Genomic DNA, 26,617 nt, shown 5'->3' with positions numbered 1-26,617 from the left:
TGTCAGGAAAAGTCGGGAGCCAGAGTCCAATTTGGGATTACTTTGAATATGACTGTGTTTTGGATAAAGCAAGTGTCTTGTAGTGGAAACAGACAAATTATGAGGGACATTTCTAAAGGGAAAAAAATCCCACAAACCTTAAAGTGCACTTGAAAAGCTCACACAAGAAGGCTAACCTAGCTTACCTTGAGAAGGTAAGGGAGCACACTCAACCCTGATCCCCAGAAAACAGAAGCTAACCCCAGGCAAGGCAGCGTGATGCATCCCGAGACAACAGGACTGGGATATCTACACAACTGTGTGAGTCAATTACCTTCAAAAAGTTTATCAATTCACTTGAACCAAAATTACGAACACCCGGTGCTGCAAGAGTTAATAGTCTCATTGGGGCCAAGATATACATTTTATAGTTGCCTGGTATCAATGGTTGTTCATCTGCCTTTATTTATTTATTTAAAGAACCCATAGGTGGGAATGTGAGTTGTCTGTCTCTGCATGTTAGCCCTGCGACAGACAGGCGACCTGTCCAGGGTGCAGGGTATGGTAGCTGGAATAGCAACATATCCAAGGATAAGCAGAAGAGAATGACTGATATGATGAAACTGGGATTTTGTTACACTTAATTATTGCAAACACAACTAAAACTATAACTGAAACGAATCAAAACTAAACTGAAACTAAGGATTTTCAAAAAAAATAAAAACTAAACTAAACTAGCAAACAATTGGTAAAAACTAATTAAAACTTATATAAAATTGAAAATCTGAAGTCAAAACTAAATAAAAATAAAAACTAATGAAAATTGCAAAACTATTAAAACCCTGGTTTGCATGCTGTCACTGAAGCCTTCCTGGAAGCCCCTCATCTGGGTGGGAAGTGTGTTAGAGACCACGTGACCGACCGCCTTGGGGTTTCTCACGATATGCTATATGTAGGTCTCAATGAAATTAGTCAAGTGCCCTTTTTACTGTCATTGCTGCGGTGGCCTGATACAATCCTCCTCCCTCTCTTCTCGGATGTTAAAGCGCTAACCACTAAACCACGCAAAGCCTGAATCATTATGGCCCCTTTGCATCGTAGAGGCGAGGCTGAGATGAGTGTGGTTGCATTATTGTGATAACGAAGACGATCATCTGTAAACTGAGCTACTCTTCGAATGAGGAATCTGCTACTAGTAGTTTTTAAGTGTGCAACTTGTTGCCTCGCCTGGTATTTAGAGCTCAAGAGCGGCACAGAGCACGTAAGCAGAGGACAGATAACAGCCGTGCCCCTCTCTGAGCCGTGAGGCCTAATTATTACTGGCACCGACTGTTTTCTTCAGCCTCCTGGCAGCTCTGTTTAGTGACAACAACGAGCCTTATCTGCTAACACAGGTTGACATCCAGCTCTTCGACAGGTCATTTCCCCTCTGCTCCCCACGCCTGTGCGCTGCCGGGAAGGAAAATGGTCTCAGTCCAGATTAAGATGTTAAGCGCTCGGGAATGACGTCTTCCAAATGAATGAGATATTAAAGAATCAGCTTTCTCCTTTACTTCCTCCCACGCAGCTGATTGACTCTCCTTATAAACTGACCACACACCCAGCTGTGGGGTCAGGCATGCAAGCAATTCAGCTCAGTTTTGTTTACACAGCGCCGAATCACAACAGCAGTCGTCTCAATGTGCTTTAAATTGTAGTGGTAAAGAATGTACAATAACAACCACCTCTGACCCCTTGGCGACAGTGGAAAGGAAAAACTCCACTTCAAGCAGAGCTAGGTTCAAGGAGGGGCAACCATTTGACTAGTTGGGGTGAGGGGAGGGAGAAGAGACAAGCTGTGGAAGAGAGGCAGGGATTAAAAATAACTAAGGATTAAAAAACAAAAAATAAGGTCCATGTGTCACTTTCAAGCCAGTTCACAGCTACACCTGTTAAATTGTATGATGACTGTTTGTGGTAAGTAACACAGTCGCAACTCTACATGCAATGTTATGCAAACTGAACATTTTCAGTAAGCCAAGAAAATACAAGACATGAGATGTGTTCAAGATATTCTAGCTTCTTCACAAACACACACAGCTGATCTTCTGTTGTAAACCTCAAACCAGTGGGTGAGCTTATTTCCAAGGACTGTCAAGTGACTTCTTTTGAAGTAAAACATGAAACAGAGCTATTGATCTAATAATAAAAACAAAAAAGAAAAAGAAACTGGGCCACGGGTGCACGTCAGCCATCAATAATGCACAGGGTTGGCATTTGGTTTGTTTTGCTGTTGCCCTGCCATCAGTGAAGCATCGCTGCTCTTCCTGCAGCTGAGGAAGCAGCGGTGGTTAAACACAGCGGAGGTCTGTGAGGACATGAGCAGCATGAGGGGAAATGAGGGGTAACTGATCATCACAGATCTGGACATGTCATTTTTTCATGACATCCTGTGCCGCCGAGCAACTATTTACGTCATCAGGTGTTTCTGACGCGTAGCTCCCGGGTATTCTTGGAGATAAGAAGGTTATTTTAAATCATTCAAGTAGAAATACTACAAGTAGCTTTATGATGTGGAAAGGGGAATCTCCGCTGCTCGCAAAATAACCTTTGCTATCTCCCTTATTTTAATCTTTCAGTTCCAGAAGACGAAAGAGACGATCTGAGGGTTGGGCCCAGTAAGGGGGAGGACTAAAGAGGAGAGGAGGAGGAGACAGGAGTGAAAAAAGAAAACGGTGAAGCAGAGAGGAGAGACAGAGAGAGGAGGACCTGTGACAGTGACAGAAGACCTGAACCAGTATTTCTTTCTTTTCTTTTTTTAATTCAAAAACATGGATTTAAGTTTGCTTCAAGTTATGGAGAGAGAGAGCATCCTGGAGGTTCTTCGGAGAGACAAACAGATGCGAGCAATCGAAGAAGACAGGATCAGGTGGGTCATTTCAAACAGTGTTAATAGGTGCTGGGATGAAATTAGATTTTTAGGGATGCTGGAAGGAGGCATGGCCGACTGCTCTTATATTGATTATGTGAAAGCGAAAATATGATTCTTCTGAAAACAAAACCGGTTTCAGAGATGTTACCTGTTACAAATCTGAACTGTTAGTAGTTTCATACTTAACATACAGACATGAGAGTGATATCAGAAGTTCATACTGTGCCATAAAATAAAGAAAGAACCTTCTTCTCACACGGGGATTTTAAATCTTGTTTTTTGCAGCTGACACTTAATTCTGCTCAATAAAGTGTTTTAAACCTCGTTTAACTATGGTAACTTTGTGTTACGCTCTCAAAGAAACCCCATATGTCCCCATTGTCCCCATATAAGGGCATACTTTTTAAAAAACCATACTGTTCTTCAGTTTTTATATCCAGAAGAAATTAACTTTTATCTGCTGGCTTTATGTTGAGCATCTATAACAGAGTGATGCATTTCTGAAGGATGTTTAAAATATTAAAATGTACTAAAAAACTGTTCATTATTGTCAGAAGAGAAATGTCTGTGAATCTCGCAGTTAAAGCTCTCTGTGGTTCTCCCTCTCCTCAGGAGGATGAAATACGACCTGCAGGAGCTCCGAAGGAAGGGTGCAAAGAGCTATGCCCGGCAGTACGGCGAGCGGACCTGCGCCCGCTGCCAGAGGCCGCTGGGAAAGTTCTGGAACTCTGGCGCAGTCTGCCGCGGCTGCAGCCACCGCATCTGCAACAAGTGTCGTGTGGGAGCAGCGATCTGGAAGTGCACGGTCTGCCATGCGTACAGGTAAGGAGGCCACCAGCGAGCCTTCTGCACAGAGGGTTGAAATGTGTGACTCAGCGAGGCTCAAATCAAGTACTGAATGACTGTGCGTGGGCAGTGACTGACTGAAGGTTACTGTAACTGAGGCTCAAATCTCACACTTTCACTTTTACTCTGTTTGTGTACTGTTGAGAGAGCTCGTTGTTGTGCTGAACTATCCAATGAAATGGTTAAACAGTCCGTGGGAGATCAGAAAATGACATTAGAAATAAAAACCTGACCAATTATTTGATAATTCAATGATTTAGAACACTAATTTAATTGTGGACGGACTTCCCGCCTCCATAAAACGTTCCACGTAACAGTATAAGATTCCCCTTCAAAGTAAAGGCATTAGGGAATAGGGGACAGTGGACCAAACCACTAAGAGCCCCCTAGCAGCTTCACGTAAAGACTGAAACCCCCCCCCTTCCTCAGTTGCAGGAACATGATGTAAAGACTGACTTGCAGTTTAAAAGGCACCGATTGCTACAAAAAAAGAGGAAATTGTGTCAAGGACACTAAAGCAACATGATTGAAACAAATCACTCAAGAGCCACTAACCAAAGCAAGAGTAGAAGAACTCCAACTCCATAAAAAATGTGGGTAATTATTCTGTTGAGTAGATTTATGAAGGAAATGGATAATGAGTAAAAACCGATAATAACAAGGTCTGCGCTCAGACTGATTGATACCTACATTAAATCTACAACTTTAACATGAGTTTCAGGTCAAGTGTCGCTGTTTTAAGTAATCATCAACATTCCAGCTGTTTGGTAATCAACCACAAACTATTCTAATAATGTTTAAAGTGTCCTGAGTCTTATTTAAAATAGCTGTGACACTATTAGCTTGTTAAGATGGGACGAGATATTTTAACACATCCTGTCGCTTCTTTAAAACTTCCCCTTCCCTTCCCCAATATGAACTCTGTCATAAACATTTGAAATATGCAGATAGCATCTCTGAAAAGTGAAATTTAGATTAGGTGTATTTCCTACACGTATTTATGGGCTCTTCATTTTCAGTGTGTGTATTTTACATGTGTAAAAATGTGTCCACGTTTATAGATGATTTGTTCAGAATACTGAGGGGGCATGTTTTCCTCCGAAACCTACGCCTTGTCTTTCAGCAAAGGATGTAACGTGTTCTTTTACTACTTTAATTATCTGTGAAAGAACGAAGATACATTTGTCAAACTAAAGCTAAATTCAAAAGAGAAATGAAGATGTTGCAGTTGTACTTTTATTGATTGTGGCTGTCTTGTCATTTCTACCTGCTCATCACGGCGCTCTTCCTCTTCACAGGGATGTAAAAATCAAGTCCGGAGAATGGTTTCTAGAAGAAAAGTCAAAGAAATTTCCAGTCACCACAGGTTTGTATGCAAAACCCAAACTGCATGCATACACATAGGGTGTGATTTGCAGGGCGTAGGGGTAACTTCCCCCATCTCTGGTCTGCACATCCTCTGCTAAATTATTTTTTTATCCCCGGCTCTGATTTTTAGCGCTACATCTTCAGACAGTGTGCAGGGCAAACAACAATCAAATCCAAAATTCAGTTTGAGTGTCAGAGCAGCAGAGATGCCACGATCCTGTTCTGCATTATTTCATTACACTCCAGAACACTGTCGTTTCAACATAAAACTAAAGCTAACCAAATGAAAGAGAAATTTAAAAAAAGGGCCCAGAGGAGTCACCAAAACTCCTAATAACATTATTATTGAGTATCAAACACAGGAATGATCATTGACCCAACCTGCAGCTTCTTACCCCAACTTGTTGGCTTGCAATTATGAACTGGGACTGCTGTCTCACATCCCTAAGAGACTAAGGAAGTTATGAGTACACTTGCTGCCTTTGCAACTGATAGAGATAGAGTCTGCTCGTCCGACAGCAACCCTCCAGATAGGGTTTAACATGACCGTCAATCACAAGTTAGAGCTCACGGCTCTGATGTTCAGTAAACAGCACAGGTCGCCTCCTTGAGTTACAATCCTGAGAACGTTAATATAAAAAGGGAGAGATTAAAATATTCTCATGGTTATCATATGTTCTGAACTTGTAGACATTAAACTGCCAGCAGCTGTAAATAAGTATACAGGATCGCTTGCATGCTGCATACACAGCTGCTTTTCCTTTTTTAAATATAAATCATTATTCAATATTAATGCACGCTTGTTCAGCTACACTGACTCATAAAATATGAACGAACGCAGTTGTTTTATGTTGCTGGCTTTATGTGTTCAGTTCATAGTGTGGCTCGGCATCATAACACTTAACTATTAAGGATATTTAAATGGTTTTCTGTTCCTTCCTGATGTCCTTTCAGACAAATATGAGACGGTTGGGGAGAATCTATTGAAGACCTACAATGTGCTGAGGTATTATTTACCTTCTAAGTGTTTATTTTTCTACATCAGGTTAAGTCTCTGTCCCGATGTAGTTGTAAAATTAAATTTTTTGACTCGTGTATCTTTGCAGTCATATATCCATTGTGCCTCCAACTCCTCCACCTCACTTGGATTATCACTCCCTGAGCAGATCTGGGGTAAAGTATTATTTTCTTTTCCCATTTTTTTTTACAAGTTAAAATGAAACATGTATAAAGTGATTAATCATTATTACTGTTTTTGATCTGCAGGATTGGAAAAACTCAAAGCCTTTCACCAAATCTGTGGAAAATCTAATGGTTTCCTTCACGAGTCACATTAAAAGTAAGTCGTTGTTCAACCTCAGCCCAGCGGTCAGCATTGCCAGGATCAGTAATTCTTTACTTCTTAATAACAGAAAGTGCAACACACAACAGGTACTCTCAGTGTGCAGTTGTGAGAAATTGTTGCTTCGAAATTAGTAGCATCACTTCCTGTGGATGTTATCAAACTCACTCTGATCATGAGCTCAATATACGCACAGTAATAACCACAAAGGAAATTCACCAGAGATAATTTAGAAGAAAAAAAATCCTTGTGAGCTCATGACACCTACTGCATCAGCAAAAGAGGCTTTAGATGATACAGGAGATAACACCGCCACGCACGCACAGCTCTTTGAGCAGCGTTGTTTGTCCGAGCACAGGATGCACCTCTTCGTTAAATTTGTTTTCCAGTAAACCGGCATTTACTGGGTTGTGCTTTTCTTACATTTCCCTTTGCAGAGATTTCCAATTCTCAAAACGACGTCCGTGAAGATCTGCTGAAGGTCGACAACAGATGGAGAGGCTCGAGCTTCACCTACTCCACCCAAAAGAGCCTGTCTGACACAGACATAAACAAATCGAGCAAGGTAGGTCGAACGCATCAGTCACTGAACTCAAGTCGAGTTTGTAGTGGTAGCGCTGCTTCTGCTGCAAGTGAAAGTGTTTTTGCAGAGCACATATTTGGGCCTGAGAGTCTAAGCGGAAAATCACAGATAAAACGGGGGACTGATTCAGGGCCTTTAGCAGCACCTGCTGGTGATGACAGGGAATAACATCAGCAACCTCACATCTGAGAGAGAGTGCGACTTTTTGCTTTTTGTGCCTAAACTGCTCCTTGATGTTTTCTAGTTTTATATCATATAAAACTGTTCAAAAGCAGAGTAAAGAAAATGACTTTCTTTCTTTGTGCAGCTCTTCAAAGTCCCAAGTCTTCCAAACCTGTTCAGGAAAAGCAAAGACAGCGACCAGGAGGGCTCCTCCACCGGGGCAGAGGACGAGACTTCATTCGGTTCTGAGTACTCTGAAGGGAAGAGAGTAAGTCACAGCTGATTTTTATTAAAAAAAATTTTTTTTTTAATAAAATCCCCAAACAACATCCGGTGGTTGAAATATTCAGAAATAACAGCCCTGATCACAAAATCCCCTCTTATAATTACCCTCTCTCACACCTCTCTCATCCTTTTCCTCTGAAGTGTAAAATTGATGCTATAACCTGTATTTGGCTCCCTCAGGGCAGCTGCAGCAGCACCAGCACAGACTTGGGCTTTGAGAGCGTTTCTGTGACCGGTGAACTGGAGCTGGCTCTGGCCTTCAACACCAACACCTCCCGTCTGGAGATCACAGTCGGCACCTGCAGAAACCTGTCCTACGGAGACAGCAAGAAGAGGAAGTGTCATCCGTAAGGACACGTTTGATGTCACTCTGTGCAACACAAAGAGGCAGAGCACATTTCCTGTGATTTTCCATCAAAGCTTCAACAGCATTTTTTTTATTTTGTATTCTGCTGCACAGATACGTGAAAATCTACGTGCTGCCGGACAAGAGCTGCAAACTGAAGACGTCAGTAAAGAAGAACACGACTGATCCGGTTTACAATGAAGTTTTGAAGGTAAAAGCAAAGAACCTCTTCAGCTATTTTTGGATGTCTCTATGTGTCATCAGTTTAATAAAACTTGCAACATGCACATATGCATGCTCATGACTTATGGAAACAAAATTATTGATTTCATGGGCAGTAAATTCTTCCTTTGAAAGTTTTTTATCTGGTGCATCAAAAATATGATCTACTCTGAGATGCCATCATAGTCTGTATATAAAAGATGGACATAGCCACTGTGATGTCGCTCAGTAATTGATGTAAAGTCCTGCTGTGAAGACTTGAGCTGAACCTTTTCACTACAGTCATCTGGGTGTTTTAAAGCCAGAAATAAAGAGCAAGAACTTAAAACTGGGGGACACTCCACAGTACCCCGGCTATCTCCCTTTCTGACTCTGATTCAATTTTACAAAAATAATATCATCCGCTGCTCTATAACACTCAAAACTAGGCCCTGAGACCATAAAGCCATCAGAGGAATTTCTACAGGGCAGAATGTTTATTTGTTTTTTAAACCAAACAAGCATCCATCTTTTATATACAGTTTGTTTGTTTTGCGATTGGGTTTTTATATAGAAATGTGTCTTTTATATAGTCTACACAACACTACCAGAAGGCCAGGACAAGGACTTTTACCTGCACTCATGTGCTTAATCAGTGTTTAAAGAAAACATTTTAATAAATGTTGTGAACGTAAACAGCATTCACTAAAATTTAAATGTTTTTCACAGTATGGCATACAGCGCAACATGCTCATTGGAAAGAGGCTACAGGCAACTGTGTGGCATTCAGGTACCCTGAAAAGGAAAGTTTTTCTTGGTGAAGTCCTCATCCCTCTGGACGGCTGGAGATTTGAAGACAAGGCATTCCAGTGCTTTAACTGGTATCCACTGTGTCCGAAGGTAAAATGGAGCACGGCAGAAAAGATTAGTTTATTATTGCTGAAGACTTTTGCCTGTATGGCTGATATGGAAGTGGTTTTCTATAAAATCTCCTTCCTGTGTCCTTCAGCCTGAAAGACAAAACGGAGGTGCTGCGGAGTGAGGAGAACTGCTGGCCGGAGTCAAGGTGAGTTTGTAGCTTGCTTAAATGTCTGTCTAGCGCTTTTTTTTTCGTCAGGCTTGTGTAGTTCATGTGTTTTGTAGTTCATACGTAGTAGGTGGTGTAGTACAAGTGGGACAGTGATTCTGAAAGCTGTACTTTACAAGGTGTATGTACGTGAGTTTGAGGTCACATAGTCGAGCACAAGCGTAAACCTACCAGATCAGCTGATCTGTGTCACCTGATACCTTTTTATTCATTTAAATTGGCAAATCAAATCATATGGGGCGATATTAGAGCTGCTTTGGCCTGCAAACCACTTTGCAACCCACTCACACCTACACTCATCTCTGCCAGTGTCCCCAGAACAAATATTTTAATATATGTCAAATATAAATAATTCAATATAGAAATAAAAGTTTTCTTCTGACTAAAGGTTACTTTATTTGCTAGTAATATCATGTTGTTCGAAATCCTCCAGGTGGCTTTCTTTTTTTTTTTCTGGTGTGGTTATCAAGTGGGCTGAGGTGCGAGCTATGAAAACCACTATTTTAAGAGAATGTCATCAACACTTTTCAGAAAAGGCTGGTCAGGGTCTACTAATAAAAACGAAATAAAATAAGTAAAAAAAATAATATTTTTTATTCAAGTGAGCTGAAATTGTGTTTAATATAATTTTTAAAGGCACATTTCAAGAGCCTTAACCTTTTAGGTGCATTCATTTCGGCACTAGGGGTCAGGAGAGGATCTGTTTTGGATACCTTGCGTTGTCGTTTATGGCAAACTGGGCCACATAGCAATGATCCACTAACCGTCCTTCACACCTTCCCATTAGTGTAAACATGACTCAGAGTGTAAATACACCTCATTGTGGCTGTGTGTCTCCTTGTGTCCGCAGGCCTCAGGTGTGCTATGTGTGTTTTGGTGTGTGACTTTTTGAACGCAAGTGTAATTGTTCAACATTGTTCAACGAGCATGAGGGAGTGTTTACATAACTCGTGTGTTTGTGTATGTACGTGTCTCATTTAGGCGTCTGACTGAGAGCCAGCAGAGAGCTCGTCCACAAGACGCCCATTTCTAAAAAAGGAGGGAGACCGAGGTCCTCCATTGCTGCTCGTCCAGGACGTCACTCTGAACTTGGGCCTGTGGGATCAAAGCACCTCCTGCCTCTCTGAGGCACCATAATGGGGACTTGAATGAACCAATAACAGCAGAGATTCACTTCTGAACGTCCTCTGTGGAAACACTTTAATGCCGCCTGTGAAGCATCTACAATCGTTATGAATGTATACACCACCTCAAGCAAAGCAGTTGTGATTAATAAATAGATTTTTTGCATTATAGAACAGACTATAAAAAAATCTATTGCTTTATAGAAACATTATTTATGCTTGTCATATTTATTTACCTTTCTGTTTCTTTTTTTTCCATCTGCTAAGCTCCTTTTAAAAATCAAGTTACAGTCTATAACCATCGGCTCCAAGTCTGTTTAATAATTACTTCATAATATCCTGTGCTGCAGTTTTAAGCTAAAGAAAGATTAGATAAGCCAGCTTCCTGATGGAGGTTGTACCTAACATACCGATATATTTGTTTATTAACTGCTTGTGGATGCTTCATAGTTGCAGACGGCTAGCACGTACAATTTTACTGCTTTATAAATGTTAAACAGTTAAAGTGATGCCACTTCCGTTCAAGGCCTCTCTGCTGACATTCGTGGATCCGTTCAGACCCATTTTCCTCCTAAATGCGATGTTCTTCTGTCAGAGGAGAGCAGCAACAAAACGTCCATGCAAATAAAATTAGTGGAAGAGACGCTAAGCTAACGTTACTGACAAATGAAATCTGAAGCCACACCCGGCGGTGGAGCGGAAGCGGTTTGCGTCGCTTCAGACACACACGCACAGACACACCACACAGCGGCTCTTCGAGTACAAAGACACGTTTCTTGTCTCTGTGGACGCGGCGTGTGAAAGCAGCAGCAGAAGAAGAGAAGGAATAAGGCGGTTTCTGTGCTGGGAGCAGTGATGTCACTGACCTGGAATTCTGTTGACTCCGCGTTCTCCCGGCTCACCATGGGAACTGGAGGCTCACCAGGTTAAGCGTGACGTCAGCTCGCCTGCGTCAACAGGTGGAGAAATTGACGCCAGCAGCGACACAGGCCGCATACAGACTCATTGTATTTATTTATTTATTTATTTATTTTTGTTTACATCCAGCACTTTAAGACGCTCATTTAGCATTCAACTATTTACAGTGTATGTGTAGTACAGCTGTCAGATAATAAGTCAATCAGCTTCCACGTGCATGTGTGTTTTCGTTTTTTGTCATTTTATTTATTTTTCTGTCACACTGAATTGCTTTTGTAAAAATAAAAGTATCTGAATATGAATCAAAACAACGTGAGAGAGTCCTGACATGCTGATATTATAAATATAAAACTCTACTTTTTGGAAAGCATTTAGCTGTAACCAGTGTGTCTGACTTCATTTTAGAGCTCATCTTGAAAGGAAATTTCTGCATCAAGTTTCATTTTCAATTCATTGAACATCTGGTGAATTCTTTTATTCAAAAACACAAACATCAATCTCACAACATCCTAAGCCAGAACCAGTCCCATGTCCATGGACTACCTTTTCATACAGTGTGGCTTTGTAATGCCAAAGCCTGACAAAGCTATGATCATCAGCACCCAGCAGTCGTTGTTTGGGAGAACATGAAAGTTGGTACAACCTCCAACGTAATCCATCCTGTCATCCTGGTCTGTCTTTAACACTGTAAACCCAGAACAATGACAGAATGACCAGAAAATTATAATATTTTTTTGAAAATTGATTTATTGAACCTCCTGACAAATATATATATTTATATTAATTTGCATATATGAGTTTTAATTTGTATCAGATATGATACACTTGGTTTTACATGGTTAAACCCACATGGGCTAGCAAGGCTAAGACTCAGAGGCATAAGGCAAACCCATTAAAACATCCCGGTCTAGAAAGCATGAGGACAGAAGTGTCTACTTACTTTGAAATATATATTTTACAAAGTACACACAGACATGTAATCATTTTTTTTTAATTGCCAAATTCTTAAACACCTCAATATAAAATCCTGTTCATATACAAAGTCCAGCAGAGCTCTGAGTCAGTAAATACTAATAAATGTCCAGAGAGGAGAACATGAGACTTGGTTTTATTCAATCTGGGTCAGTCCATGAAACTCTGGAGATGTAACACAAACAAAAAAAAACCCCAAAGGTTTTCCGAATTGCATCTTATTGTTGTTGTTTTTTGGGTGACTAAGCACCTTGGCTGAGAAGTGTCGAGCGGCTGTCTGGGACTGACCCCTGCAGAAGGGCGACCATAGGCCACTTTAGAGTGTAAAAATGTTCATTTCTCACTCTGCAGCGACATGACACAGAACAGACAGAAACAGAAATATTAAACCTGCTCTCAAGAAAAAGATGCATCGCTGTTCTGTGAACTGCATGGCAATAAAACTATAATAATAATGTTATTAATAATAATAATGATAATGATAAAAGTACCTAGATAGCTAGAGATCTTCTGACGTGATTTTAATAGCATGCAGCTGAATATATTTCCTACGGTAAAAAATAATAATTTACAATCAATATTTCTTTAATTTATTGATCTAAAGGAAAACATATGGAACATAAGACCATTATTGTTTGGTCAATATATAAAATCTTTAAAACATATTGAATGTTTTGTTATCAGAAGATAGCAAAAATATACAAACCAAAATGAAATACCCTTTTTAAATGTCCCATATACAGTATAAATATCCAACTAGGCATTAATTTTTTTAACCTACAGAATAGCAATATTAAACATAAATGGAAGTGTTCAAATATGATGGAAAATAAAAACTATTTTTCTGCTCGTTCCCCCTTTCTGAGTGGTCGCCATGAACAACAAACGGTCCTCCATCAAAAATAAGCAAAGCTTGCACTATATTCTCTCTGTACGCATCATAAAATACTAAAATAATTTGGCTAATCCCCCACTTCATCCCACCTCTAAAAACAGATGACTATTTTTGGTCTGAATTGCTCAAATTACACAATTAAATACACAAACGGGAAATGAAACACTAAGTAGAGACAAAAGGGAAAGTTTTTGGCACTAATATTTCTTCAGAGGGTTTGCAAAGCCCTGCATCCAGCAGGGCACTCATGACAGCAGGAGTTTCTTTCTCTCTGTAGTGATGCTTCTGCTCTGCTTATACTGCTTCAATTCAGTCTGCAGCAATGTGTTAAACATGTCCGGGTTTGGTTGTGTGTTGATCTGGCAGTCGAAGAGTGAGATATGTAGTGACCATTCAGAAAGGGTACGTTTTCCGAGGGCTCCTTATAAGGCTTCGAACTCATCGATCCTCTGCTTGGTGTTGCCCTGCCTGATCTGTCGCAGAGTCTTGTATTTGTCTCGGCCAGCCCGCACGTTCTCACTGTGGAGGAGGTCGTTGGCGGTATTCTTGGATTCATCACGTGCCTGAGCCAGCTCTGAGGTCAGGGCCTGAGGGTGGAGGAAAGGAAGAAGAATGAGATCTGAGGGCAAAAACCAACAATGCCCCCTCTTATACAGTTCCATGAATGAGTCACCGTGTCCATTTTAGCTCACTATAGCCTCGAACTTTATACCCCCCCAAAGACATATGTGCTAATCAGTCTTTAACCTTCCGTCTAGCAAATGCACATCATGTTTGGCACCTCCTACACAAAACAGTAGTTTGGAAACTCAGATTCTGCATTTACACGTGGATGAGGATGACAAACATTTTTCCCTCTTATTTTTTTGCCGTGAGACATCAACATCTCTGTATGATTAGAGTTCTATCGAGAGTTCTATCAATGTGTGTTGCTTTAGCGATAAACATTTTCTGTTTTTTTTCTTTTCTTTATAAAAACACCAGTGTATGTGACGATGTAGCCTAGATTGAATACAGCGTTTCCAGCAGTGATCATTTGTCCAAGCTGTCTCCTGCTGTTTGACACATGTTAGAAAGGACGACTTGTCCTGATCTGATTCTCCTGACACTTTCTGAAGTTCATGGCTGAAAACAGGCTGTGACGACGTTCCTGTAAAATCACTACAGTTTGCTTGATCACTTCTAGATTGGTCCATTAAAAAAAATGAAAAAAGGGCTTGAATATATTCTTCAGCCCTGAGAATTTTACACCATTATCTCCTGTAATTATTAAGTTAAACTTGGCTCAAAAATCAAATACATTTCCATGCATCTCCAAGAGATTTGGAAAACTTTCTCAGCAGATTCATCATTTTCATCCAAACTTTTGTAGTTTTCCCATTAAAAACAATATGACTATTAGAAACAGAAAATATATATCGGTCTGCGGCAGTTTCTGTGGCAGGAACCTGAGAGCTGACTTTATATAAAGTAGTGAGCAGTAAAGTTTTTGCTCTCCACACAGGAAGCGACAATCAACTGGGCAATCGGCAATAACAGAAAGTCAATGACACATCTAGCAACTTGAAGCAATGACGAGTGAAATAACCTCTGGCCATGTGAAGTTTTTGCAACTTCTAGATGAGCACTTAGTTAATATTAGTTAATATTGATGTGAGTGAAGCAAAAGATGCTGTTAACTGTCATATAGTATGGCGTGGTAAATGCCTTGACAACCAGAGCCCAAATCGTCTGCTAGCGACCAACTGTCAAAGCGATGCGTGATGAGCAGTTCGCTTCCTGCATAAACGCCCCTCATTTCTCAACGCAGCTTTGAGATAGGATACAGGACGATCAGGTGACTGAGCTGGTCTCCAACATCAAGTTCAAACATTCAAAGGTACCGCTGATTTCAACTTCCTGATGTTATAGTCTAGTATAGATAATCAAGCCAGAGCTCAACAGCTTCGGTTCTACGTGAAGGTCAAAAGAGAAGTAAGAACAGGATGAATGCGGTGCAGAAACTTGTAATCTTTCAAGTTTAACTGAAACTACAGCTGTGAACTGGCTTTTACAGAATGAAGAATTAATGGTGTTAATAGTGTTTAAGTTAGATCAAGGCTTCAATGAGAACTCTGATGCATTCAATAACACCAGGCCCTTCTCTGCTTTCACAGCCAAACTGTTTGTTCCAGTTAAACTCTTCTCTGTCTAGACTTGTTTCAAGCTGTCAGCTAATTCGGACTAAGATTACCTGAGGAGGAAGTTCTATTTCTAAATCTGTCTGTACAGATCTTCTACCCTAATGTTGGGTAACACAGTAACAGATAAGCATGAAAGCAGGTAATTCTTCCTGATTATTTAACTGAATTGCAGGAACCACACACGCAGCACTGTTTTTCTCTTCTATTCTTAACACAGCTGATAACCTCAGATAAAGGTGTTAGTGTGCCATCACTCTCGCCAATGACTGACTGTGTGAGGTGCTAGTTTTCACCTTCAGCTGTTTCTGGACGCGCTCGTTCTTCTCGGCCTCAGTCAGGCGGTCCTCCTCTTTGCGGTGGTCGTTGATGCCTTCCACGTGCAGGTCAGCGCTGTGCATGCTGGCATTGTCGTCACTGTTGTCGTCCATGAGGTGGTCGTACATGGGAGGAGGTGGTGGCGGCAGAGGCGTCGTCATCACATTGTGCAGCTCCTCCTTGGTTTTAATCAGATCGTCCTGGGCCTCACGGGCCTGGTGATGACAGAGAAGGTCAGTCAGCTCAAAATCAACGCTGTAGAATTTCTAACTGCAAATAGAAGGTCTGCAATAATTTAATTCAGTCCTTGTTTCAGACAGAAACAGCTGAGTGAGCCTGAGTAAACGGCACTGTGGTCACATTAAAGCTCTCACCCTGAGCTGCCATGAGTTGGCCTCCTCCTCTTTGCGTTTCTTAGCCTCCTCGAGTAGGCTGATCTTTGCTGTGTGCTCTGCCAGCTCAGCAGCCTGACACACACACACACAAAAGAAAACAAGAAATAAGAGAAACATATTATTTTATACAAAAGGGCAAATAAAGACTCTTGTAGCATCCAGGAAAAAATACATCTCATTTTGTTCATGTCTGTTGTCTTATACTACCACTATACTACTTCTATGTCTACACTTCAAGAGACTAGAACCTTCTCCTTCTAATGAGAAACTAACCTAACAGACCACAATTGTTTCAAAGCATTTCAAAGAGTTTCCAGAAATAAATATAGGCAGCTTGATTTATTATAAGTGTCATATTAAATGACCTTTTTTCCCTGTTATGTTTTTACTTCTCCTCCCAAAAATAAAGAAACTTTGTTAATCAGATTTTAAATTTTCTGTAAGAATTTAGTTTTAATGTTAGTTTAAACCTTCCTTTGATCTTTCACTTGTTTGATATTTTTAGCTTAAAGCCTCAGTATGCATTAAAAATATAATATATATATATATTTAAAAATTCTAAAGAGTCACAAAGAAAACAGGTAGATTTAAAACTACATTTGATTACTAATTCAGAAAATATCATTGGAAACCAGTGTAAAAACTGTAATAGTTCATTTTTGGATTATTCTATTGCAAACTGCCGGCATCATTTAAAAAAAAAAAGAAATGAAGAAACAGGAAGCAGCTGTCAGGAGGCATCTTAATTAAACCTAACCCAACCGTGTAGCCTCTCTGGGTGTTGTGGTACATTCCTTCTCACAACTACAACAATGCCAACGGCTTGTCTTTCACCACACTGAAGTATACCCTGCTCAGCATTAAACGCCACACCTTCTCTAGCTGTTCAGTGGGTGTAGGCTGCCTCCAGCAAGCCATGAAATTATGTGAAAGGTACTCAACTGGAAAATGAAGTTAGTGAAAACACTATCATTAATGAGATACGTGGGTTCAAACAAGTTCGTATCAATGCTCTCACACGTCTTCTGTGAGCGGAAGCTGCACATGGACTTAATCCATTACAAATGTCTTAATGGGGTTTAAGTAAAGAGGGCGTCACAGCAGGTGTCTAATAAAACTGTGTCTGGTGCCTGAATGTGGAGTAGGAACCACAGCTTTTCGTGTCAGGACAGTTGAACTGAAGCACAGTCTTGCAGGTGGTTCTGAGGGGCTGTTAGTCTGAGGGGCAGCGGTGTGGACCAGCTAGACACTACAAAATGCTTTTGTCTGGAGCAACAGTAGCCAGTCATCAGTACATGCCTGATAATAACCTGGACAAACAGCTGAGATCTCGGCAATAAAAGTGTGTGTGATAAATCATTTTTTTCACTGTCACCATAATCTTACAATGAAATAAGCAATTTTAGCCTCCTTCCTTCTCCTGTTCAGGCAGCTTTTTTCCGATTGGTTGCTTTTCCTGGTGTCAGACCTGTGTCTCTGAGATGACCATATAAGAAAGATCCCTTTTCTTTGATGTCACACATAGCCTCAATATTAAAAATGGTGCACATGCTTATCATGAGCATCCACCTATGTAACAGTATTGAAATGAGAGGAAAATAAAGGAAAAATCACAAAAGACTGATTTAAAACACTGACCAGCTGCTCCTGACTCTTCTTCTGTTGCTCAGAGTGGCGGGCCAGCTCCTCTTTAGCCAGCAGGGCAGCCTGACGCTCTGCCTCCAGACGAGCTGCCTCCTCCTCTGCTCTCCTGCGCTCCTGCTCCAGCATCATGGCTCTCTGCAGCTGGTCTTGCAAATCTAACATGCAAAAAGAGGGGGAAAGAAAATATAATATGACACAAATACTTTATTTAAACGTGTAGATATTTATGTTCATATGTTTTTTTTTTTCATTATCTTATAAGATAACAGAGCAGCAGTATATATCTGTATATTTGTTACTATTAACTGAGACCACCACCTCACAGCAGTCTCTTAATAAGGAAGGAAGAAGGAAGTTCAATAAAAAGTAAACCTGTAAGATGTCAAACATGTTTCCTGAATACCAACAAAGCTCTGCACCATGACTGTGTGAACGCTTTCTTATTTATAATGCTCGGGATGTTTGATCAGCTGGAATTTAAATCATTTAATAACAAACACTGGAAATCAGAGCTAATTTACAACCAGACTGCTTCCGTAAGTCAATCAAATTGTTTTGTCTTTTGTTTATGACAAAACTGCAGAGAGTCCATTCCAAGATGTAGTTTTTGTTCCTCTGTTTTGAATACAGAGCCATATGTAATCAAAAAGACAATGACTACTAATAACTGTGCTTCATTCCGTGCTGCTTTTAGTGTTATTTTGCCTTTGATTAATCATTTAATTTACACAACAAGTAAACTGAATGCATATCCTAATAACCTATTGTTACCTACCTGCATAACAACACGTACACACATATTCCAAATATTTTCACGTACACACTCAGACACATCTTTCCCCTCGCCTCACCTTTCTCTGCCTTCTTGGTCTTCTCCTCAAACTGGTAGAGCCTCATCATCAGGTCCTGCTTCTCTTGCTCCATCTGCTCCTTCTCTTTCTCAATGGCCTCTCTCTTCTTCTTCTCATTCTCCAGCTGGGCTCTGCAGATAACAGAAAGGAGCCGTGAGGACACAAACAGAACTGATATAGTTGATACATGGTTACTGCAAAAGGCACACACACAAACGTGGCATTTGGTGCATGTTTGCAAAAACTGCTCTATAAGAGCTGGTGAAAACAACAAGACATTTAAATATAATTTTTTTCACGCAGTCATATTATACAGGTGAAGTCTTGTGATTTTAAGTTGCATGACACTCACAAAGACTTGGCAAACTGAATGACTTCAGGGTTTATGAGAGCTATAAAAAGCTGGCATGAAATCAGCTGATAGGAGGATGTGAGCAGAGCCCTCAGTAACCAAGAATTTTACTCACAGAAATGAAATTATTGGCTTCAGTTAATTTTTTAACTAATTGTTTGTCCACTAAATGTCCAAATAATTCATTAGTAACTTAGCAATTAACTTTTATATACTAGGTTATGATTAATTAATTATGATTCATTCTTAAACACCATTTTAGTCTCTTACAAACTCTTGGAATCCACTATAATTTTAAAATACTCCACAGCCGGACTTTGTTTGTCTCTCAGAAAACTTTATGTCAATCTGCCTTAATCTAAAAAACTGAACAGTTCATTTTCTCAAATTTGGGATGAGTTATTCATCTCTCGCTTCCCTATTCTTAGTTAAACTTCATTTGACTCTCTTCACATCCTGATCATGTCTCCTCTTGCTGCAGAAAAAAACCTGATATCTCTCTGGGTTTGTTAATGTTTAAACGGGACATGAAATGCTTCACACATCAAAGCTAATATACATAATTGATCACTGCTCTCAAAAACTGGCATAGATGTAACACTGTCTGTGAAGCTGGATTTAAGAAATAAGTGCTTAAAGTTTAACGCCATTTTCTTTTAGCGTGACATCGTGTGGTTGGCTGGTTGCAATAGACTTACATTAGTTATTGTTAGCTAACTAGCGATAGAATCAATAATTCCGAGGAAAATAACAACACTAAAACTAGGGGATCGCAGTTGTGTTGCCCTAAATAGAACAATAAGTTCTATGTTAAGAAACTGAGCCAATAGTGTCAATTTCCACTGTATGTCTCTTTAGCAGTAATTGGCTGCTCGCTGTTTGACTAGCTGCACTCAAACAGCTGTTAGCTATAATATTTGGGTTTGTAAAGCACTTTATAAATGAGTACTTAGTAAGGTAGTTAGTTTTAGTGTCATTATTTTCAACTGAGTTATTGATTCTGTCACTAAATAGACTTACATTAGTTTATGTTAGCTATTACCGCAACCAACCCACCACATGACATCACGCTCCGCACAGACAGATGGCGCTAAACATGGTTTTAAAACTTTAAGCATTTATTTCTTAAATTCAGTTTCACAGACAGTGTTACATCTATGTCAGTTTTTGAGAGCAGGGATAACTGAATTAAGTTAGCCTTTGTGTAGCGTTTCACGTCCCTTTTAAATAAAGTTTCTTGAGGGACTCATCGCAAACCATCTTGTAATTATGTTTGAACACCAGTCAACCTGATTACTGGACAGACTACGGGCTACTATGCGCGAGCCTGAACTGGTGATCTGATGGCTCTCTCTCTGGTATTCACTGTTGTTGTCTGTTCATGGTTGTCTGTGTTTGAACAGCTGTGTGGGACAGACAGTGAGCTGACAGCTGCTGTTGAGATCAGGGTCAACATCCATTCAGTTTCAGCTCAGTCAACACAGGAAGTACATTTCCTACACTTCACCTTTTTTGTAGTTATTATATCAAACCTCTAATATTTTCTGTGCACCCTTTTCTTTCCTCCCTGACCTCTAAATAAAAATCAATCAAGTTACTATGAAAATAATAACTGATAAGGGGTTTTAGTAGCAGCTGCAGCAATGACGTGTTCTAATGTTGTAATTGATTGCTCATTGCTCATTTTATTCACAGCTGACTCAGTGAAAACACATCAGCTCTTATCAAAATCTCAGTGAATGGCACGAGGGTAAAACCATAATAGTCTAAAAGGTTTATGTTCTTACTTAAGACAACAGTCACACAATAATTTTTAAGAGTGAAACTACTTCTTAAATGACACTCATTTCCACAATCTGCGTACCTCTCCATCTGCTTCTGGTGTTTCTCCTCTTTGGCCTGGGCCTTCATCTGCTGCACCTCAATTGTGTCGGGTTTACGGCGACGCATGTACAGCTCGTGGTTGCCCATGCACAGGTGCAGGATGCGCTTGTTTATGCGCAATCTCGGGGCGTAAAACACAAAGTCCTGAATTTGGGAAAAGAATTAAACAATAAGAACGATAAGGAGAAAACAGAACAGACACTGGGCTGAATAATGAATACTGGTGCTAAAAAAAACCCAACCTCCGCTCGTAGTAAAAGGCAGAGCAGCCTGAAGTGCACAGATAAGGTTTATACCACTTGCTTTTTTGTGTGTGTCTGCAGTCAATCACTAACAGCGCTGCCTAGAAAGCAGCTCTGGCTATTCTTTATGCTCGATTGTAATGGGAGATATGCCTAATGGTTTCCCCCTCCGCTGCAGAGAAACATGATGCCACAGGCAAAATGGAAGCAGCGAGCTTAAATACAGAAACACACTGTAACCCAATACGCCCTGAAAAGCCTGATATTAAAGACAAAGAATGCTTTAAGTAAGGGAAATTACATAGAAAAATAGGACCTTTGAAAGAAGAGGTGTGTGTGTGTGTGATTGCTTAGATGAGATTTCTCACCGGAGATTTCTTGTCAATAGGCTTGATGATGAATTTCTTATCATTGAAAGAAATGTTTCTGATTTCACTCCAGGGGAAGCCAATCTTAGGGGTCAGTCTGAAGGAGAAAGCACAAGAAAATAAATGTGAAATATATGGGATAATGTGGGTGTCCACTGGGACACAATAATAATCATTTTCTGATATAGTGTGACCTTCCTGCATGTTTCCACTGAGATCGATAACGGTGCCAATACAGTGTTTTAAACATAAAAACCTGAATTGTCTGCTAAGTACGAGTTCATTTTTCCACCAAAAATGTATTGTACATAATTAACCACAGCTTTCTTTTTTCACAATGTAAAAACTGATTGCTCTTGGTCTTCTTTTGTATGAACTGTTTTGTTATCTAGATGGCCTAAAAAAACATCAGTATTTACACCTCCGCCTCTTTAAAAAAATGGACTTGCACGGAGCATGGTGACGAAATAAAATACTACATCACACCCAGTTTTTATTGTCTTCATACTGGTTTCAGGTCTCGTCCTGAGGTTTTATTGCTGGTTTACACAGCACTGAAAGGTTTAGCACCTTCCTCCTTAGACAAGTGTCTCTTTCATTATGTTCCAAGCTCAAAATACTGACCTACAATGACAAAGATCTCAATAGACTTTTTAAGTAGCTTGAGTGCTTGCTCATAAAATTTATTTTATTACAATTTAAGTAATGTTTCCAGCACTTTCCTTGGAATAATGTGCATTCTTATCAGTTGTTATTAATACTTCAGCTCCAGCAGTTAGTAGATTAATAGACAAGTAATCAGCAACTGAGAAGCAAGTCATCGTTTCACTTTTCTCAAATTTATGCTAAAATCTCTAGTTATAGTTTTTCAAATGTAAAAAACTCACTTTTTATGTCACATTATTTTATTTTGGAAACAACCAAACTGAAGGCAGCTTGGAGTAAATTTGTGACTCTCAATTCTAGCCCCATTTATTATAAGAATACAGACAGTTTACATATCATAAAGCTATAGAAATACACTGAACAATCTCATTTGGACCACATTTCATTCATTCTGAGTCAGAATAATCCTCTTAGCATGGATTTCAGTAACGAAGTAGGAGGAATGAATCTGGGGTGTGGCAGGCTACTTGTAGTGCCAGAAAAAAAAACCTGAACGAATGCCTGTCTTTCGACACAATGAAAAGTCGCACTTTAAACATGAAGAGGCCGATAATGTGGTAATCTAAAAAAAAGCAGCCGCACACCTGCCAACGAAACTATGAAACTATGAAACTATGAAACTATACTCCCTGAACTGGAATTTCGCTCCAGCTGACCCTGACACATGCCTGTGGAATTGAGAAAACAATGTGGAAGTTATCTGCTGAGTATTTCTATCACACTTCTGTGGTCTATGGAGGTGTGCTTTATCAATTCATTTTGGTAACACGGAACTCTTTGCTCAAAACTTGTTTTGATTTTTGCTTTTAAAAGGAGAAACCATGAATAAATGGATTTTACTACCAAGTCTCTCTTTTAACTAATTCTCTAATGTATAAGAATTCAGGTGTAAGAAATATTAGCATTTGATTGCAATGGCTGCAAAAACCAAATGCATGAGTAATAAAAGGTGTGCTCCAGCTTCAGGTACTGCTGCAGTCTGTACATGAAAATTTGTTGTAAAGTGACAGTAAAAGGTCAGATAATGAAAGCTGCACAAAGCTGAATAGATTATATACTCGGGATACTCTGAGCTGCATGGGTGCAGCCGTCTTTGCTTCAAGCTGTACGCTGGTCCTACAAAAAGCTATGTTGTAGCTGTTTACTGGCACCAGGGGGCAGTGTCAAGAAAATGTGTGGAATAACTGGTCTGTGGGCTACTCTTGTTTGAGTTTCTGCTGTTATGTGTCCTTTTGCTGAGCTCTCATTGCGAAAGACTTTGCACCTCCGAGACTGATTCTCAGCTGGAAAAGGGTGCATGCCCACTCCGGATCAGAATGGAACTGAAAGGCAGACTGGTGTGGCATCTTGGTGATAGGGATACTGTATCGGAGAGAAGGCAAAGCTATAGATTTACAAGCTGGACGCAGTGACCAAAAGAATGATATTGGAGATAGAACAGGCAAAAAGGACCTTCCTTCAAAAGGAGTCTGGACTCAGTGTCAGAGATAAGGAGAGGAGATCAGTCATTCAATAGGGACTCTGAGTAGAGCCACTAAAAGAAGTGGTTCAGGCATTTGACAAAGACCTCTCCTGGGTGCAATGTTTCAGGCATGTCCTACTGGAAGGAGTCACTGTGGCAGACCCAGGACACAATCAAGAGTTTGTGTCTATAAGTTGGCTTGGAAACACCTTGGTGTCCCCATGGAAGAGCTGAAGGAGGTGGCCAAGAAAAGAGATGACTGGGCGTCTCTGAGTGGACTGCTGTCCCCACGAGCCGGCCAAGTAGCAGAAAACAGATGATGGCTATTAAAAACAATGAAAACTGTCCACTGCAGCTGCTGTTTATGTCTTTCATGCTGCTTTTTGGAGCTTTTTTTTTTTTTTCAGATTAACAATATTTCCTCTTTATGGTTCCCCTGTCCGCTTATGCAAATTTAAAATTCCAACCTACATCAAAATCCCCTGCACACAAGTGCATCTGTACAGGTTGCATACCCAAAATCATTCACTCTATGTAGTAAAATGCCTCCACAAACAGAGACAATTCTCCTTGAGACACCAGACTCATTCTGCTGATAATATCATTTATTATTTGCTGACTTTAGTAGCTAGCAGAACTAACTTACATCTGAATGTGCCACCAATTAATTTAAGAACCGTCTCATTATGTTTAGGCCCAACTGGTAACCAGTTTTTAGGCCTGGGGATTGCAACAATGATGGACAGGGGTCACAAATCATCACTTTCACCGACTGACAAAGAAGTCTAAACTAAAGCTTAAATGAGTGACTAATTAAGAAACAACCGTGTGGTAATATGTGGCATTAACAGCTACTCAACGAACAAAAAGGCAAAAATTATCAGCCAGCATCTTTACTCTTTTAAAATATGCATCAGTAATCTACCAAAAATCCCAATATTGGTCAGGCTCTACAACAAAAAAATGTATTAAAGTAACTTGTATTGATATAAAAAATATATATAAATAACTGTTTCAGGTCCAGTGTGTCATTCAAGCTTGGACTATTCAGTGCTACACAGTTAAGGCCAATTAAGAATCTATTTATTACACCCGTTTAACTCCTAAATGCTAAAAAGTGAATTTAGTGTGTGAGGCTGCACTTGCCTGCTAAAGACAAAGCTTTGGCTGAAAAAAAGCAAAAACTGCCCTTTAAAAATGAGCTACAGCAGCAGGAGCAGAAGGAGTTAATCCAGCTCCAGCCTGGGTGAAACCTTGGCTGCACTGTTGCATTGTGGGCCGGCTGCCCTCATTGGAGAGACAGTGTTGTAGGTTTGCTTCGCATTCTTAAGTGCTGCACAGCTTGAAAAACCAGTCGGCGTAGCCATGGTTACAGCAGAGGGCACCATGGAGGAGAGGCATTTTTATGCTGATCCCAGCGAGCGCACAAAGAGACACTCACACAAGACCTGGTCTGATTCCTAACAATATATTTGCTCTCTTCTTGGAGGTTTCATACCTCAAGCTGTTAAATTAGACTTAAAGTGAAATGAAGCACAGGAATGACTCAAACACAATGGCAGTAAGGGTAATTAAATCATTTAGATTTGAGAAGACAATAAACCAAGCTTGTAAATGTTCAGTTAGAGGCCTGATGAGGGAGCTGAGATGCCAAGCTTTCTCTTTAAAACATCACCATTGTGCTGTGCTCATTTGTTCCACAGACATAGCAGACCCCACTGCATGGCAGGAAAGTAGACAAACTTAATACGTGAAGAACGACAATCGAAGCCAAAGCTGGCAGCTTTTCCAAGCACGGGGTCAGTGACTGAAGTGCAAGTCATCTGGGATGGAGTGCCCCTTTAACACAGTGTATTTCACTCCAGTAACCACACACAAGAGGCCACAGGGGATCTCAGAAGTCATTTCACCAAACCAGACGGTGATTATCTCCCAAAGTGTCTTGGCCTACAAACAAAGTGGAAAATCACAAGCAATGCCAGAAAGCAATGTGGAAACACCCAATCACCAGTGTGTGTTGGATCTCTCAAAAAGTAGGTCTGCCTTCAAGCACAGCACCACAAACTGATCAAAAACATTTACTTTGTTTTATTTGTTTGTTTTTAACAGAAAAAATGGTTAGAGATTAACTGTGCACTTTAGCCTGGTTAAGCAAGTTTATCTCAGTGTTACCAAAGGTGAGAACGAGAACTGAATCAGATGGAATGAAAGGCGAGGCAAAATGTCTGCAGCTTTTGTACATCATCTGCATGTTTAAATGGCCTAAAAATGTGTCAGGAGATTTTTTTACCATTTAGAATTATGTAGAGCATGAAGTGAACCTCTACAACCAACTGATAACCTTTATCTCTAAAAGAGATTAGGTCACAGTCACCTGAGGCAGTCAAAAAATAAGTACTAAAGTCATGAAACCACATTATGTGCCAACTTGTGGTCCAAAACCCCGAAGAACTCCAAATAAGAACCTATTATTTGACCTGCACAGCAGACTTTTGACTCAAAGTAAACTGCTGATTTTAAATTTATAACTGTCTGTATCTCCCGTGTCTTCATTGTTATTCTTGTCATACTGCCTGCGGTAGAACAGGAACAGTGATTAAGCACAGACATGAACCTGGCTCAGCCAGTTTAGTTGTGCAAATGGTAAATGGACTGGTTCTTATGCACCACTTTTCAACTCTACTTGAGCGCTTAAAGCGCTTTATACAGCATGTCTTAAGCCCTTTTTCTACACTTAACACTCACACCACAGATTGATGGTGATGGTTCAATCTGATTAGTAGATGGCCTGGTCTACCTCCTGAGCCACAGCCACCGCAGGGCCAGAGCTACTCCAACAACAAGAAGAGACACCAACACCGAGGCCATGTACTTGAAGGAGCTGCACTTACTTGTCATCCTTCTCATAAATATTGAGTCCCAAGGCGTCCACTCCCAGACGCAGCTCTGTTCCCTTCTTATTCTTGATGTCGAAGTAGTTGACTCCGTACATTTCAAGGTCCTGGGCGATCTTCAGGTACTCCAGCATAGCATCCTCCCTGCAAGAACAGGCAAAGATCAGGACATGAAAACCACAATTCCTTTTAGTAATGCAGGATTACACAAAAATAATTCTTAACAGAACTGCAGAAAAGCAGTAACTCACTTCAGCATCCCATGGTGCTCCTCGTGCCACACCTGGATCCTCTCCTCCCACTGATCTTTGGATAACTTGTGCTGTTCCATGACTCTGTAGA

At 40.3% G+C, this 26,617-nt stretch overlaps 2 protein-coding genes and 1 long non-coding RNA gene across 4 annotated transcripts in view; 1 reads left to right on the top strand and 2 right to left on the bottom strand.

Moving 5' to 3' along the window:
- The first annotated feature begins 2,753 nt into the window (after window positions 1–2,753).
- On the top strand, window positions 2,754–11,428 carry sytl3 (synaptotagmin-like 3). Its single transcript, XM_006792570.3, has 13 exons — window positions 2,754–2,887; window positions 3,503–3,712; window positions 5,035–5,102; window positions 6,059–6,110; window positions 6,211–6,277; window positions 6,371–6,443; window positions 6,884–7,011; window positions 7,337–7,459; window positions 7,657–7,823; window positions 7,937–8,033; window positions 8,753–8,923; window positions 9,033–9,089; window positions 10,092–11,428. Exons 1-12 carry the CDS (start codon window positions 2,790–2,792, stop codon window positions 9,063–9,065), a joined length of 1,287 nt encoding a protein of 428 aa, XP_006792633.2. The 5' UTR covers window positions 2,754–2,789; the 3' UTR covers window positions 9,066–9,089; window positions 10,092–11,428.
- LOC148098426 (uncharacterized) lies at window positions 7,151–11,164 on the bottom strand. The gene is made up of 3 exons (XR_015720684.1): window positions 11,101–11,164; window positions 7,638–7,790; window positions 7,151–7,445 (listed from the first exon to the last, which is right to left on the bottom strand). It is a non-coding gene; the product is annotated as an uncharacterized LOC148098426 (long non-coding RNA).
- Window positions 11,429–12,129: 701 nt separating the features above from the next.
- ezrb (ezrin b) overlaps window positions 12,130–26,617 on the bottom strand; it is a 30,487-nt gene continuing 15,999 nt past the window's right edge. For both annotated transcript variants that reach the window (XM_035908462.2, XM_006792571.3), the window contains 9 exons: window positions 26,527–26,610; window positions 26,273–26,419; window positions 21,254–21,350; window positions 20,624–20,787; window positions 18,408–18,538; window positions 17,551–17,711; window positions 15,892–15,984; window positions 15,496–15,732; window positions 12,130–13,606 (listed from right to left, as the gene is read on the bottom strand). In XM_035908462.2, the coding sequence (XP_035764355.1) occupies window positions 13,442–13,606; window positions 15,496–15,732; window positions 15,892–15,984; window positions 17,551–17,711; window positions 18,408–18,538; window positions 20,624–20,787; window positions 21,254–21,350; window positions 26,273–26,419; window positions 26,527–26,610 (1,279 nt within the window). In that variant the 3' untranslated portion in view covers window positions 12,130–13,441. The remainder of the gene's footprint in view (window positions 13,607–15,495; window positions 15,733–15,891; window positions 15,985–17,550; window positions 17,712–18,407; window positions 18,539–20,623; window positions 20,788–21,253; window positions 21,351–26,272; window positions 26,420–26,526; window positions 26,611–26,617) is intronic.

Source organism: Neolamprologus brichardi, chromosome 15 (assembly GCF_056152115.1).
Source record: "Neolamprologus brichardi isolate AB-2024 chromosome 15, ASM5615211v1, whole genome shotgun sequence".
NCBI classification, from domain to species: Eukaryota; Metazoa; Chordata; class Actinopteri; order Cichliformes; family Cichlidae; genus Neolamprologus; species Neolamprologus brichardi.
This window is presented reverse-complemented; position numbering and strand designations above follow the sequence as displayed.